The 16823-nt window shown below is 38.6% G+C and overlaps 1 protein-coding gene across 2 annotated transcripts in view; it reads left to right on the top strand.

Annotated features, from left to right (window-relative positions):
- Positions 1–16823, top strand: part of parp8 (poly (ADP-ribose) polymerase family, member 8) — a 45924-nt gene that overhangs the window by 21959 nt on the left and 7142 nt on the right. Inside the window, exons 5-20 of one of the 2 annotated variants that reach the window (XM_026931246.3) lie at positions 1215–1282; positions 1365–1433; positions 4916–5010; positions 10933–10993; positions 11593–11683; positions 11913–11979; positions 12076–12204; positions 12681–13206; positions 13562–13615; positions 13700–13795; positions 14863–14955; positions 15059–15184; positions 15278–15343; positions 15442–15509; positions 15958–16006; positions 16386–16498. In XM_026931246.3, coding sequence (XP_026787047.2) covers positions 1215–1282; positions 1365–1433; positions 4916–5010; positions 10933–10993; positions 11593–11683; positions 11913–11979; positions 12076–12204; positions 12681–13206; positions 13562–13615; positions 13700–13795; positions 14863–14955; positions 15059–15184; positions 15278–15343; positions 15442–15509; positions 15958–16006; positions 16386–16498 — 1771 coding nt within the window. Of the gene's footprint in view, positions 1–1214; positions 1283–1364; positions 1434–4915; positions 5011–10932; positions 10994–11592; positions 11684–11912; positions 12205–12680; positions 13207–13561; positions 13616–13699; positions 13796–14862; positions 14956–15058; positions 15185–15277; positions 15344–15441; positions 15510–15957; positions 16007–16385; positions 16499–16823 lie in introns of both variants that reach the window. The other variant, XM_053228977.1, reaches the window with a different exon arrangement.

Here is a 16823-nt window from a genome sequence, read left to right as displayed (position 1 = left end):
AAAGCAACTCATAGATAATAAGCACTTATACACAAGAGCACATACAGATGAAAGGAAAACACATATAAGGTCTTAATAAGGTGTTGGCTTCAACAGCTTCAGTGAGCCTTGGCAGATTTTCCATGAGTCTCTGGAAATGTACTGGAGCGATGAACACCGTTCCTCTGAATAATATTCTCTCAGTTGGTGTTTCGATGGTGATAGAGAGCACTGTCTTACGATATCACTCCAAAATCTCCCATAGGTGTTCAGCTGGGTCGAGATCAGGTGATTGTAAAGGTCATAGCATATAATGTACATCAGTTTCATCCTCATCAAACCATTCAGTGAGCCACTTACCTCAGTATAGAAATGTTTAACACAGGAAAAAAAGTGATCAGTCAGAATAACTTTGTATTGCTTTGCAGTCACTCTTCCCTCTAAATGGGAAAAGTGGATCCAAACCATACCAGGAAAATGTCCCTACAGCATAACAGAGAAACCAGTTTCTCCTTTAATGTGTCACCCGTCTGTAAATGGCAGATGGTATAGAGTCATAAGCCTGTGAATCATAAGCCTGATGCTTCCACTGTTGCGCCTAATAAAGCAAGAGCTCTATTTTATATCTCAGCTTCAGAGATGTTTATCAGCACAACTTTGTCTAGACATAATACATTTTATATTTCAACTTCAGCAGTGTTTATCAGTACAACTTTTATGTCTAGACCAAATACGTTTCCTCAGTGGCCCCATTTGGCCTGTCGTGACATAAAGTATATAGACAGATGCTAGATTGTTAAAATCATTATCAGCATAGCTAATCATCTGTAGCATAGCAGATAGAGCCTCGGGCTCCAGGTCTAACTCCCAGGAGTGATGACAAGGAAGAAACGAGAGATATAGACCACATGACAACTATCGAGATTTAGTATTTTGTGGTTAGTGGAATAAATGTTGATGAGTTATCCAAGGCTTACTTGCTGTATATGCAGCACAGTGCGGGAGTGTAACTGTGGAGTTGCCTTGAAGTGTGTGTCTACTGATTTAGTAGTGAAGTATGCCTACTTAATCAATTTTAGTGCAAAGTCAATGCAAAAGAGAATGCAATAGAAACTTGCATTTTCTTAATGTAATGCTATAATTGCCAAAAGATTGATATTATAATATAGCAGCATAACTTAGATAATCAGCTCAGTGGGTGTAGATTATCATCAATGATTTCATGTTTTCTACAGAGATAAGGACAGCTAATGATGACAGCTGTCTTTCCATCAAGTCAAAGCTTCAGATTGACAAAAACCCGGTAAGAGAGATAACCCAGATATTCATTCATTAATATGAATTTTACATGGTGTAATAAATAATAACTTGCTTCTATTTTGCAGTGCCATTACACTGTAGAAGAGGATTCAGAGGGAGATAATGACTCTGAAGAGTTCTACTATGGTGGTCAGGCAAGTGTAAAGAAGTGTTTATTTACATCTAATTGGAAATATATCAAGAAATTTGTTTTCCTGGCACACTTTAGCTAGCCCGCTGGGCAAGTAAAAGTGTGCTGCACAGTCCCATGTTTTTTCACCCAGAAACCTAATTGACTAGGTCAAAAGTGCATTAATACAGATTAATGGAAACCAATTATTATATGATCATGTAGCACATCGCGTTTGTGCCCTTGACAAAAGTCGGCAAGTCATTAGCCAGCGTTTCAGCTGTGAGATTTGGTGTTCTATCCTCACATCAAATATAAAATATAAAATTCATTATGTCGGTCTGCTAGCGTTTTAATTTTCTTTTAATATGTTTAACCACAAGGTGACCACAGGTTTTTATCAGTGTTTCCGTGTACTTACATGTTCTTCATTCTGAAAAGATGGTTTGTTATCCATGCACGCTAATTAAAGTAACTAAAAAACATTTTACCAACCACTTCTGCTGATGTGTGTAGTGCAGCAGGTGGTGGAATTTGGACATAGACAATACAGTTACAGCACTGAGGTGTGTCACACCAGTTTAAACATACAGTAGCTACTTATCAAATGAAAACTTTTGTATTGCGAGTTGTTTTTTTTTTCTGGTTGTTAACTTGTCCACCAGGTAGCTATGACTTAAAATTAATAGCCTGAACACGAAATCTGCTTGTCCTGTGCACATGAATGTGAGTCATATTCAGAATAACGAGTGACACTTATCATTGGTGGTATTGTGAATTTTAACTACAGTCCATAGTTTTCCACTTATTTATTAATGGTATTGTGAATTTTAACTACAGTCCATACCTTTCTACTTATTTATTAATAATGTGAAGACAAAACACTAAAAAAAGGAATTTTGTAACCAGCCAAAGCCAAAAGCCCTTCAGATTTCTTTGCTCTATAAAGTACTCTATTAGTACATTCATCAAAGGAGGTAAGAGAAGGTTTCCATCATACAAATATGAATGTCCACACCAGCGAGTCCTTAAATGACTCATATACCGGCTCACTGGAGAAAATCCATTATAGTAAAGCCAGGGCATGTGAACTCGATTTACCCTCGGTGAACCAGACTCACAGCAGACTTTCGTGACTGATTAGTGAGCCGTCGTTTGGATGAATATGGATCCTCTAATGCCCTCGATGGCTGTGAATGCACACTGGCACTCGCTCACAGTAATGTGGCCCCATTACAGCTCTGACATCCATTGTGGTTCTGGAAGCATTCAATCACTGCAGGCTACATCATCATCATCATCATCATCATCACTTCAGATTCTCTGGGGAAAAATATTTCAGCATTGAGGTGATCAGGTGATGGTGCATAAGGAGCTCAGCATGCTAGTTTGGTCATGATAGGAAAAAAAAACTAGTGAGTGTTTATTTCACCAAATTTATTACAGTGTGCTGCCTGTAGCTCAAACTCACGTTACCGTAGCAACTTACACTTAGCTTGATTTACTTTAGAAGTTTCTAGATTTGCTTCGCTGTTGCCATGCATGAATTAAAAATATGCGTAATTTGACAGAGTGAGTGAAGCAGAGCACAAGCAAAGAGATAAATGTTGCTGATGAGAACTGATTTGTAGATCCTGACAACAAAATGTATAAAACAGATTTCCTCCAGCTTTATCTTTTAGCTGTCTGGAACATTCGGACAGTTGACTGCACAAAGATTAAATTCAGAAAGTTCTCAAAATAGGTTTGCTAAAGAAAGGAAGATTTATGAATGGCACTCTGATATATTACTCTCTTTGAACTTGCCTTGTTATGAATATAAGAAGTGGGAATTATGTAGCAGTTTGGTGATGTTAGAGCAAATAAAAAGTTGCTTAAATCATCATATGATTGTAGGCAAACAATATGGGATTCTGTGTTATTACCCATAATACTGTGCACATGAAAATCGATAAACTGACTTATCATACATTTTCCATCAGTATAAACAAATGAATTATTTTATTGCCGCAAGTCAGTTATAAGATTAGTCAGGACACTGTTAGGTTTCTGTGTGTAGAGCATCGTGACTCTGTGTTTAGATGCTGGTGAGCAGGGTGATGGGAAAATGGAGTTAAAATTGATTCTGAAGCTTTTTTTTAAAAAAAAAGCATGCAAAATGACAATGGAAGAAATTACTGGAATTAATGATAGTGATTAACTTAAAGGAAAACTCCACCATGAAAAATAAAAATTAAGTTATATTTCTGTTAGAAGTTAGTGCTTGTCTGTCATGTTGACTTCACAGGCGACATTGCTAGGACAGTTACAATGATGTTTAACAGGAGAAAAAATGAAAAAGATCTCAAACATAAGTAGGTTAAATAAAGGTCAGTTTTTGCTGCTAGCTCCAAAACTTAAAAGAGTGAGAGCTACTTTTCTCTCTCACCATATTCCATAATGTTCAGTGTTATATTAAGGAGAAATCCAGTGTTTGTGTAGTGTAGGCTGCAAACACTGGAATTGCAGCTATATACCACACTATATGCACTGAATAGTGACAGAGGATCGCCTCGGCTAGTTAACAGTCCAGATAATGACAAGAACAATGGTGATGTTGTTATTAGCATGAAAGTTGAAGTTTAGGAAGCTGATGTGTTTGAGCGGAGTGTACAGATGAGAGAGTTGGACAGACTAAAGGACTAAAGTGCCGCTGCATCACTGTTTAGAGAGGAAGCGAGGGCTAAATCCCACAGGCCCCAATATCAGCGGGTAGCAAATGGCATTGTGGGTGAGGTAGAAAACCATTAACCAAAGTGAAAACAAATCAACATGTTGATGAAATTATTTGAAAATAAAAAGTCACCATAGATTTTATTACAAAATAAATCTTGGGTACCAAAGATCACACATTAATTATAAAAATTAACGGTCATTCCAGGTTGATATTTTCTTTAAGTATTTTAAATTGAAAATAATTTTAAGCATTATTGTGGCAGCATTACATTTTGTCACATTCTCAGGAAAAAAATATAGTGTGCATTCTTAAAAAACTACCTGCTCTGCTGTTGAATTATAATGGATAGTTATAATGTCCTGTTATTCATGGACTGTTTGATAAGTGGCATCTGCGAGCTGAAATGCATCTTGCAGTTCTTCGCTTTCACTAACTAGCTTTGAGCAAACATAAAGATTATTCATGGATCTCATGGGAGATTTCGAATGCCTTCTCTGTTCCTGAAGTTCTGCTTCCTTCATCATCGTAGTGCCAAGTTGAATAAAAACCTCCTCGAGATAGCATATAAAACTGATTATCTTTGCTGTTATCTCAGGACATATTTTAACTTTGTGTCTCAAAGTTGAAAAAGTTCTGACCTCAGTCTCCCACAGTTTCTTGGCTAAAGTTAAATAACTGCACTGCTGCTTTTATTGCCTATGGCTCAGCATTTGCCCCTGACGTATGTGTGTGTGTGTGCGTGTGTGTGTGTGTGTGTGTGTGTGTGTGTGTGTGTGGTTTGCCCCTGGCAGGTGAATTATGATGGGGAACTTCACAAACACCCGCAGCTGGAGGCTGACCTGGTAGCCGTGAGGGAGTTATATGGCCATCATGCAGTATCTCTCAGGTACCTGCTTGTTCTTTTGCTTCTTCTGGTTCCTTAGTCAGCAAATCAGATTCTACCCAGCTAAGGAATTTTCCTTCTGTTTAAAGCATTGTATTTGTCCTTCAAAGCTTGAGAACACATGCTCCCAGTGGGTTTGTATATGAAAGAGGAAAGCACTAAAACCTTTTCAATTCATTACAAAAAAATGAATGAAAACTATCATTGTGCAATCAGAGGATCACAATAATGCAGTACTTGGATCAAACGTAAAGAACTGCTAAAAATGGTATAGTAAAGGGCATATGTTTTTTCTTAATAATAACTGTCAGTCATTATTATTAATCTTAATATATTTTGGTGAATGAATTTTGCAAGCTTGCTCATGACTGCTCTCTTACTTGGCATTTGTTCTCAAGTGCCAGCACAAGTTTTTGTGTAGTGGGAAGTGGCCACAAGGTTGGCAGGCCTTAAAAAGCTCTGCAGTTGTTTTTTTTTGGTTGTTGTTTTTGCATTTTTTTATTTCCAAAGTTGTCAGCTTTAGGGAACATACAGAGTGATGTTAAGTGCAAAATTTGGGGGACAACTAAGAAAAACAAACATGGCGGACAAACGTGGTGGTAAAAACTTTGTCTTGGTAGTGAGTGAATATAAGGATATTTTTTACGACATGTTGAATATTTAATTGACAAAATTCCCACATTGCATTGTAACTAAATATAACAACTTGGCTATTTTTGGGACATTCACAGATACGCAATGTGATATCCCACTTTATGACTGCATACAGTCAAGCCAGACAAGCAGCTTTCGAGGATTTTCTGTCTCAAAAGTCACAGCAAAGGCAAACAACCTCCTAATCGCTAATGTTAAACTAATTTTTATACCAATCTCTATCTTTATACCAGTCCTTTATTACCGATAATAATACGTCTAAGCACTAGTGTGAAAGCAGTCTACGTAATAATGCAATTTGGTTCTTACTAAGAGTAAGAAATCTGTGTGAGTATAAAAGAAGCGAAAATGTGAAATGAGAGAAGAAAAAACGGAAGTAATAACCTCCCAGTAGCTTTTAATGAAAAAGCTGCTGGGAGGTTATTACTTTACACACAAAAATTACACTTTTTGTTTGGGTTTCTTGAAAGAAATAAATCTAAGCTATATATTGCTATGCAAGTGAGCACCTCTGTTTTGTTTGGAGATTGTTTTTTGTTTGGAGATTGTTTTTTGTTTGGAGATTGTTTTGACCTACTTTCATTTGTGAGCAATTCCCAAGTAATCACTGATACGAAGCACCTCACCTTTTGGTTTTTTTTTTCTTTTAGCATGACTCCAAAACAACAGCATTTTATAGTCAGATCTGAAGCTACTTCTTTTGCCAAGTTGAGTGTAGGTCTGAAGAAGCAGCTCACACCAGATGAAAGCACTAAAATGTTCTACTTACCCCTAGAACCCTGCTCACCCAGAGGCCCATGTGTTTATGTACTTGTTTTAACCCATCCAGAATTTCATTATGGCCGTAGTCATGCATGTGTGAAAAAGTGTGAAATGGGGAAACTGTAATCTGTTGTACACACCATCATCTCATCCAGTAACTACCCCTCACCCTGGCTATGTGCAGTGGATTGACATGGCGTGTGTTTATCTCTACATCAGTCTTCGAACAAGTTTAGCCTGCTTAACGTCATGACATGATCAACTTCCTCAAACCACTATAATCACAAGTCTTTCCAGACAGTTTGTCTTTTCCAAATGAAGACCAGTTGTTTAAGAGTGTGGGACCCGCAGCTTGACAATGGTTCTGATGATTTGCATATTGGCTGATTTGCTGCATATGCTAGAGTAGTTTCATAGTGAACTGTTTACTTGCAGTGCCTTGCAGAATTATTGGCAACTTTATAAATATGAACAAAAATTACTGTATAAAATAAACATTATACACAATAATTCAAATTCAAAGGAGAAACAACAACAAAAAATAATTCTGATTAGAATCTGATCACATTAAAAAAAAAAAGTGTTTTATCTCAAAAATATATGTGCCAAAATTATTGACACCCTGAAGGAGTATTTTAAATAAATGCGAACAAATTGTCATTCTTGAAAAACTTATATTATTTGTCATTTGCCCTCAGTCACACAGACTTACACACAGGTTACACACATGTAAAATTCTTTTGTCCTCTATTACAATGGGAAAAACCAAAGAACACAAAAGAGACAGCTGGTTGTTGCCCTCGGTGACTTAGTGGTTAGTACCTGTTGCCTCTCACCTCCAGGGTTGGGGGTTTGAATCCTGCATCTGCCCTGTGTGCATGGAGTTGGCATGTTCTCCCCGTGCTTCAGGGGTTTCCTCCGGGTACTCCAGTTTTCTCCCCCAGTCCAAAGACATGCGTTGCAGGCTGATTGGCATTTCCAAATTGTCTGTATTGTGTGTAATTGTGCCCAGCGATGGGTTGTCACCCCGTCCTGGGTGTCCCCTGTCTTGTGCCCCGAGTTCCCTGGGATAGGCTTCAGGCTCCCCTGCAACCCTGTATAGGATAGGATTGCACTGCACAAACCAGATAATGAATATAAAAAAATGCATTAATAATCGAAAATACCATTAAGTACAATTAGGTCCATAACAACAATTTTCTAAGTGTCTGAAACATTTGAAAAAATTTTCAGGAATTGGATCAGTGATCACCCAGTCACTCCACACAGTGAGGAGGAGGATGGTGAAAGATGGAAAAAAGAGCCCAAAGATCACAGGTTTAGTGCAGTTGAGTTGATTTCAAAATCATCTGTTAAATGCCACTTTCAGAGTAGGCTATTTGCAACAAAGAAGTTCTTCCTGAGAGCATTTCACAGAATGTCATGGTCAGATGAGACCAAAAACATTTTAATGGTCATGCACACTATCAGCATGTTTGGCGATACACAGTATTAATTGTAAGGGTGCTGATAAAAAAAATGCATTACGTAAAAACTTTGTGTTGAAAAAAACAATTTGCTCATTTTCATCAAAGGTGCCATTAATTATGGAAGGCGTTGTTCCTGTTCACATATTCATTAGCTATGTGGAAAATATCTCATTTCAAGGCTTCATTCTTACTGCTGATGATACAGGGTTTGATTACAAGCCTTTTTACAGTCATTATTACCACAGCATATCGTGACAGCATCTGTGTTCTTAACATCCTGAGAAAATGTGCACACTTGACACACAGAGTAGGTGGGAATCATTACAAACGCTGCCAAGCTGTCGCTAGAAGAATGATTCATCTCCAAAATCTGGTACTTCATGCTAACGCAGCTATTAAAAGCATATTTGATGAATTCTAGGCCATGTTTGTGTGATTTGAAGAAGGAGGACCTTTTGAAACAAATGCAGAGCTTATCCTTTGTGGTGACAGACATCTGTTTTGTCTGGTTTTGTCGTTATGTCTTTTTTGACAAGGCTGTCTGTTTTGTGTTTTTGTCTAACTTCAGAGGAACGATGAAATTGGAGCATTGTGTCTAAAGTTTGGCTGGATTTTTTAAAAAAATTGACTCTTGAGCCTTAAGCAGCAGTGTGGAACTTTTGGAGAGCTGGGAAAGAAAATAGCTAGCGTTTAGCAAGCAGTGCAAGAAAACTGTCTTGCTATCGGTATTCATGTTATGCACGTACTGTCACATGGCCTACATTACATTAGAATAGGTATATGTAGGTATATATAAAAAATTCTTGTGTAGTATGGGGATAAACACTATTTGCAACTGACCACTAAAGAACTTTTCAAAGATCATCTTTTCTTTTTTTTTCACCTTGGAGGCATGTCTAAAAGACAGATGGACGCTGAGAACTGGTTTTTATTGAAAAAGCTCTGGAAGTCAGCTGGGAGCAGTGGTTAGGGTAGGTCAGATGACAGTACTGTAGCAGAGCTGTCAGGGTCAGCAAGATGATTCATCCTCAGGTCTGCACATATAACACTCATAATCACATGGATAAAATAAATAACTAAGTAAAATAGATACATTCTTGATATTTCATTGCAAGCAAGAATAATGTAGGCTAATATTTATTGATCTGTACAGTGAGTCATGGGATGCTCTTTCGAAAAAAATGTGCATTTTATATATATTTTATAGACATACCTCTAAAGTGGATTTGTAAGTTTCATGACCACCCTGTTGTTGCTTTTGTTACCCCTTTGTCCACCCTATGGGAAATATTCTAAAACCACCCCTGATTTCAACAAAAGCAGTAGTCTTGAGCCAAAATGACCAGACACAAGGCAAACACAGGTAGTGAACAAGCCAGCTAAAGTTAGCTAGCTGACTAAAACAACTAGATAATATTAGCTACAAATTCTACAAGTGTAAGCTGGTTGGCTGTGATTATGGTATCAGTGGACAGGACAGTTAATGACAGGGTTTCCAGTGTAAGTGCAGACAGTGTGTCTACGATGTACAGAACCATTTCCATTGTAAGATATCTTGTAAAGATTGGGAGAGGGAAAGGGGGATTATGGAGTGGATAATGTCCATACGTCAGAAATGCGTGTGCACCACGGTGTCCTTGCTTTCCACACAAAGACTGAGAAGAGGAAGGAAAATATGTCTCCCTTTTCCCATTTCCAGTTTTAGGTCTTTTGTTTTTAAGATGCAGTTGGACTGGAAAGTTTGCTGAAATCTGAACTTTGTTGCCAAATATTTTGTAAGAATCTGCTCCATATTTTTTAAATTTCATGGATATTTGTTTTCTGAAATTTTCAGTTCTATCCACATTCTCCAATTCAGGGAAATCGGGTGGCCATATTGTTCCAGAGAGGTTCAGAAAAGGTTGAGTTTTATGATGACTGAGCTATAATAGTTATGACCTTTCATAATCTGTAATGAAGACTGTAGAAGTCCCATTTTCACTTATGTTTACAGTGGTCTGCTGCCAAAACTAATCAACCTGAGTCTGAAAAGTGGGGATATATTCCTGCTGGTCTGTCTCTAGTGAATGTAATATGTTGCTAATAGCTCCTGTAATAGAACAGAAGTTCAAGTAATTGTCTTGAGTTAATAGAGGAGGGAGGTTTGTCCCAAATGACTGCTCTTTCTGAGTATCTGTTGGCCTTAAAGTCAGATAGTCTATTAAATCTTGGTCAGTAGCTCAGAGCTGTAGGTCATGGACATATTCTTTCCTTTTTTTTTTTGCAAAACATTCTGCTGCGATAGTTCTTTACAAGTTACTCAGATTAAGCATTTAAACATTACATTGCTAATCTGTGGTTAAGGATAGATGGTGGCTTAACAGTTGCCAAAGAAGCAGGCTGGTTTTGCGTTTGGTGTGCTCTCACATTTTTGTGTACTGCTCCAAGATTTACAATCCTAAACAATGCTGAAAATGTGAAAGATCTCAGACGTAATGACAGATTCCACAGATTTTTTTGTCCTGCATTGACCTTCAGTCATCAACACTATAAGATTTGCCCAGAATAAAACACCACACACTGCTGAGCTGTAAATATTGAACATGTTTATTGGGGAGGCTATGACTGAACTGTGAGCAGATCAGAGGGGTTAAGATTGGATTTTACACACCTGACACCACAGGATAATCTGGGAAGACAATCATTTAGACCAGCCTGAAATTAGGGCGCCTTTTACGATTGCCTTGAAAATCAGCTTGATTATCCTCTAATGTGACTCAGGCATAAATTGTCAAAAGGCAGCTGCTGCTACTTCTGCATAAATGCAACTGAGAAATGTGTGGCGTTGCAAACTTGTGAGATTTGCGTGGTTGTGTCTGTCGTTTCTAGTTGGTAGTCAGTGTTGCTGTAAGAAAATATAAGCAAAATAGCACTTTAAAGGATGGCTTTAATAATGGTCTTATGTAATGTTTATTGAATAACAATGAATGAATCTCCAGAAGATCTGAATACATTATAAGAAAAACTCATAATCGTGATTTGTCTTTTGTTGTCTTTTTAGGGAATATGGTGCAATTGATGATGTAGACATTGATCTACACATCGATGTCAGTTTCCTCGATGTAAGTATGAAATGTTTACACTGACGTTTGCTAGAGAAATGTTTATATCTACAGTGAGGTCCAAAAGTCTGAGAGCACTAGTTAAAATGCTTCTATTTTGCAATCTTTTCTAATTTAATACAACCATTTTAAGTACAAATGATATTATTGACAACAACTTGACTGAAGAGTAGAATCTTTGAAATATTTACATGAATTTCAGAGTTTCTTAGTATTTGGTACGTCCCCCTTTTTTGCTTTAATGACAGTGTGTACTCGAGCTGGCATGGACTCCACAAGTTTATGCACAGCCTTATGATCCATTTTAGATCCAATTCATTAGAGTGTCGTCTGAACACATGCTTCAATAGAAGAGATTAGGCATGAGGAAAATCTGACCTTTTGTACAAAGCAGTTAACATGCTCAATATCACAAATTGGCTTACATTTAAAATAGGGACCTAGAAATAGTGCAGAATCTTGAATATAAAAAAATTCTTAAAGCTTCTGTTTATTTCCCATTTTAAATGAAAATAAAAAAAATCCCAAATTTTCTATGTGGTCTCAGACGTTTGGACCCCACTGTATATAAGAATACATACTACTAGATTGTTCCGCAGGAGGAAATTGCCCTTGCCTGGGATGTGATCAGGACCGAACCTGTTATTATACGTCTTCACTGCTCACTCACGCAGTATCTGAATGGACCAGGTCAGAGCAAAACACACACATTTACATGTTTACTAAGCATGTGTTCATACATGCTTGAATCACTTTTAAAACTACGTAAACTGTGGTTCCTAAGTCTGTACTGGTTTATGAGCGCTAATAGATACTAATCCTACATCAGATAGCAGGTCTGTCACGTTCATGTCCAGAAATACTTGTATTTACTAAATACTTACTAAAATGTCCACCTCTGTCTTTTGTTTTATTCTAGTTCCCACCGTTGACGTATTTCAAGTGTCCACAAAAGACAGGTTTGGCCTGGGACATCAACTGAAAAAGTATGATTTAAAAAAAAAAAAATCTTATATCAAATCTTATCAAACCTTCAAAATGATTTGTTTCCACTTCATGCTACTGTTTGAATCTGTTATCAGGATAATGCAGACCTTTGTCACACAGCAGTGGAAGCATCAAACAAAAGACAAGCTTAACTGCCCACATAGCAAAAAGCAGACAGATAAGAAGGTGAAGTCACCTCTGCACATCTTCTCAACTCTCCGCAGGTAAGAGCAACACTACTGCGTAAGCTCTCAATTGTTATTGATTTTTCTGATTGTATAAAACTTGACAATCCACAGCTGGTGGGCTTCTAAGAATAAAATAATATAGCTAAACCAAACATGTTGTAACTGTGGTATATTCTTAGACTTTTTAAAACAATTTTTTATCTCGTTCTTCCAAAATCATTGAGTTTGCAAATTAGCATTCACATTTGTCAGAGTTCTCATTATCTTACAGTCTTGATTTGTATGACGTCTACTGTCTTGTATTAAAATATTATATGTCTAATTATCTCAAGCTGTTAAAATATCCCTTTATCTCTAATTTTTATCCCAGTGAGAATGGTTTAAATCTGATATAAATGAAACATCATTACAGAAAGCAAGTAACATTAGGAGGGATTGTACACACACTGTAATGTTTTTCACCCTTGATTTCCATTTTCTAATTATACTTCTGCTGTTCTGTGTTAATGGAGGTCCCCTAGCTATCCCCCTCCCGGCTGCACAAAGAGCAAAAAGAAGCTCAAGCACGAGCAGGATGGTGTGTCCAAATCGCATCGCCTCTTACGCCGTACATGTTCGAGCGCAGTGAAGCCTGAGGTGGACGGCTGTGCCGGAAAGCCACGCAAACTCCTGGGCCCTTCGCTGTCAGAGCAGACGCCTGGCCTCAAACCACCTCAACGGCTCTTACCGAGGCCTGAAGAGAGCGTGATCTCACGGCCTCACCGACTCCTGCCACGCTCCGGCTCAGGTGAGCCTCGATGTGAACGTAGCACAGGTGGTGATGGTAGTAGCCTTCTGAAGCCTCACCGGCTCCTTCACCGCACTGATGAGCTGGACGGTCTCAAGCACCACCAGCGGCTCCTCGGCAGGTCCTGCTCCAGCAGTGCCAAGATGACCAAAGGCGAGCCGCTCAAAGAGCCGTCTGGAGAGAGCCGTCGCCTCTCGCTCACCTCAGGGCTCATAGGCATCCTGGCCCCGGCACTCTCTCCTGCACCACCGGTAAGCTCAGTGAAGAGCTTCCTGAAGCTCTGCTCATGCTTTATTTCTGGTGTTAAACAGTGCTGCATGCATGCATCGTTTAGTTTCTCAGCTCTAATACACATGATTCGACTTAACTGATTATCAAGCTCTTTATGAGCTGAATTATCTGAATTATAGCATGGAAATGATAATGCAGTGTTGGGCTATTACAGAGCTGGAATGTACCAAGTTTAATTTAATGTAATGGAGATCATTTATACTGAATGCGGGGTTTGGTTTTTTGCTCTCTGCTCTGTAAAATAGATAATGTTTTCTCTTTTCCCTTTTTAATTTTGAAGAAAATGGGTATATGGTTTGTCTTTTTGTTGACTAGCCAAACAATGGAGCCAAGTCTATACCAGTCAGAGACCGTGGCTTTCTCGTCCAGGTGAATATTAACCCACCACACACATTTCAGCAGATCACAGGTAAGTAACGTATGTCTAAATAATGAACCTAATCTTTATTGCAGACGATGGAGTATGCAGAGCAGAGGATCCCAGTCCTGAATGAATTCTGTGTGGTCTGTGATGAACCTCATGTGTTTCAAAATGGACCAATGCTCAGGGTGAGTGTCCAGAACATGTGACTGTGGTACAAATTGAGGAATTCACAGATAACAGACATCATGACATCTTACTAATACTTCAAAGTTGCCAGTTGTTGAATGATCAGAGCTATAGTTTGGCATTTATAAAGGCAAAGGTTGAGCATGCACATTATTAGAACATATTTATAATTTTCCTTCACTGAAACTAAATGGCCCAAGCCTCTTTTATCATGACATTGTCCCTGTGCACAAAGCGAGGTCCATAAAGATATGGTTTACCAAGGTCGATGTGGAAGAAATTGAGTGGGCCAAGCCCTGAGCTCAGCCCCCCTGAGCAACGTTGGGATGAACCGGAACTGCCAACTGCGCACCAGGCTTTCTTACGGGACATCAGTACCTGACCTCACTAAAGCTCTTGTGGCTAAATGAGCACAAATCCACATAGCCACACTCCAAAATCTAGTGGAAAGCCTTCCCAATGGAAAGCTTATAACAGCAAAGAGGGGACCAACTCCGTGTTAATGTCCATGGTTTTGGAATGGGCACATATGGGTGTGATAGTCAGGTGTCCACATACTTTTGGCCATGTAGTGTATAACAATAAAGGCTTCTATGTAGCACCCTAAAGTGATCTTCAGGTTGCCTAGGTTGTCTTCTTGGGGGAACCCTGCAAGATTCTGTGTATAATCCTACAGCTGGAGGTATAATTCAAATGAAAAAGATATTTGAAAGATCTCCTCTTGTGTGGGATTGGTCCAAATGTCACGTCAGTGCAAAAGAATGGCAGTTTGAGTCCCAGTTTCCTTTTCTCAAAATCTGTCCTAGAATGATGTATATCAAGTTCTTTCTGTAAACTTTCTTTGAGAAGTGCATGTTTGGTGGGGGTTTGCTTTGGCTTTGTTCCTTCATCATTTTAAACATACCTCCAGCTTTTAACACAAGGCTTTAGGTTGCTCTAAATTACATTTCATTACCTTCTTTATTTTGTCCGGAGTGTATGTACACTATGTGTTGTACACTAAGTGTTGCTTAAGACTAATTTAATTCAATTTGCTAATGACATACTTTTGTATATGTGTCTGCAGCCCACAGTGTGTGAGAGAGAGTTGTGTGTCTTTGCCTTCCAAACGCTAGGAGTCATGAACGAGGCTGCTGATGAGATCGCCACAGGTGCCCAGGTATGCATACACACTTATATTATACGCATTTTATCAATGCTACACACCTTGCCTTGCTCTCAGGGTTATTCTGATCTTCTGAATGATTTCAAACTACCCGCAGGTTGTTGACTTGCTGGTCTCCATGTGTCGCTCTGCACTGGAATCACCGAGAAAAGTAGTCATTTTTGAGCCATATCCCTCTGTGGTAGATCCCAGTGACCCGCAGTCCTTGGCCTTCAACCCAAGGGTATGATAAACATTTCAATACATTGGAAGTTACATTGTGTTAATGCTCATATTGTGACGGTTATTTCAAAAATAATGCTATGCTTTCTCTTAGAAAAAGGACTATGACCGGGTAATGAGAGCTCTTGATAGCCTCACGTCTATCAGAGAAATGACCCAGGTATTGCAAGTAATATGTATGAAATGCACACAGTTGTGTATATTGCTATCTCTATGCCTTGGGAGTTGTGTCTAAAGGACAGAATTTGTGTTAAACAGGCGCCATATTTGGAGATAAAGAAGCAGATGGACAGAGTTGACCCCCTGGCTCACCCACTATTGCAATGGTAGGAAACGCCTCTCCATGCCCATGCCATTTACTCAGGTTACGTCATCGGTAATGTTAGCATCAGAGTCTTGGAGGATTTTGGTCATTTGTAGTCACAACGCTTATTTTAGATCACAGATAGCAAATAAGTGATGACTCAGTGCCCTTCCTACACTTACCACCTTCACCTGGCCCACATACTGCCATGGAATGAGGGGGCTGGGCTTATCTGAATCTGACACCCAGAACACAGGGCAAAGCTGAAATTCTGCACAAGCAGTAAATATGGTGTATTGTACATTTGTTGATCCAGATTCCAAATGCAAACATGGATTACACATTTATGTACTTGCCATTGCCTTTGTGTGCTTAATCTCAACCATGTGTGACCTGGAATTGCTTGCTTTCTGGGATATATGATGTTATAGCTAACGGTATTAAAAAACTAAGAAATGTGTTGTTTACAGGGTCATATCCAGTAACAGGTCTCACATAGTGAAGCTACCAGTGACCAGAGTAAGTCATTTTTAATTTCTCTACCGACTGAACACTTGAAACGTAAGCAGATTGTGTTTGATTTAAGGCTCTGTGGGAGTCCCAGAGGCATAAATACTTGAATTTCATTTTATAGAAGTGCTTAAGGTTATGAAATATGCTTGTAATTAATATTTTATTTTGCAACACCAGTGCTTTGCCTTTAGTTTAGGAAACTTGGAGTTAGCAACATTGTATAAGAGTTATTAGAACCTCTGTATAATGAAACATCTCATACACACTCTATACTGCTTGCATAGAAATGTCGCTTGTGCCAAGGTCGTGACTAGTGCTGCCTGGATTCTATGTGGGGAAATGGATCAAAGCTTGTCTTATGTGAATGCTCTTTCTCTCCCAACAGCAACTAAAGTTTATGCACACCCCACACCAGTTCCTCTTACTCAGCAGCCCACCGGCCAAAGAATCCAACTTTAGAGCTGCCAAAGGCCACTTTGGGAGTACCTTTGCTTTCCAGTAAGTTCCAGCACTGATAGCATGGTCATTTCTATTCAAATATTACAGATACTGTGCTAGAAGTGAAGAAATGTCATAGTTCAATTTTTAATAATTACATATACAGTATTTGCTGTCATAAAACTTTAAAATATGTACATTATGTAAAGAATAAAAAGCTGACCATGCTGTTATAGGAAAATAATCTCTGAAGTGGTGTGATACCTTAACACTCTGAAGCTGAGGATTTTCCTATAATAGCACATCCAAAAATGTTTTATTCCTCTTATACCACAGCAAATTACCAACGATTACAATGTTTATTTATTAAAGAACAGCACGCCAT

This window comes from Pangasianodon hypophthalmus, chromosome 24, assembly GCF_027358585.1.
Source record: "Pangasianodon hypophthalmus isolate fPanHyp1 chromosome 24, fPanHyp1.pri, whole genome shotgun sequence".
Classification (NCBI taxonomy): domain Eukaryota; kingdom Metazoa; phylum Chordata; class Actinopteri; order Siluriformes; family Pangasiidae; genus Pangasianodon; species Pangasianodon hypophthalmus.
The sequence above is the reverse complement of the archived record's forward strand: the minus strand, read 5'-3'. Positions and strand labels throughout refer to the sequence as shown.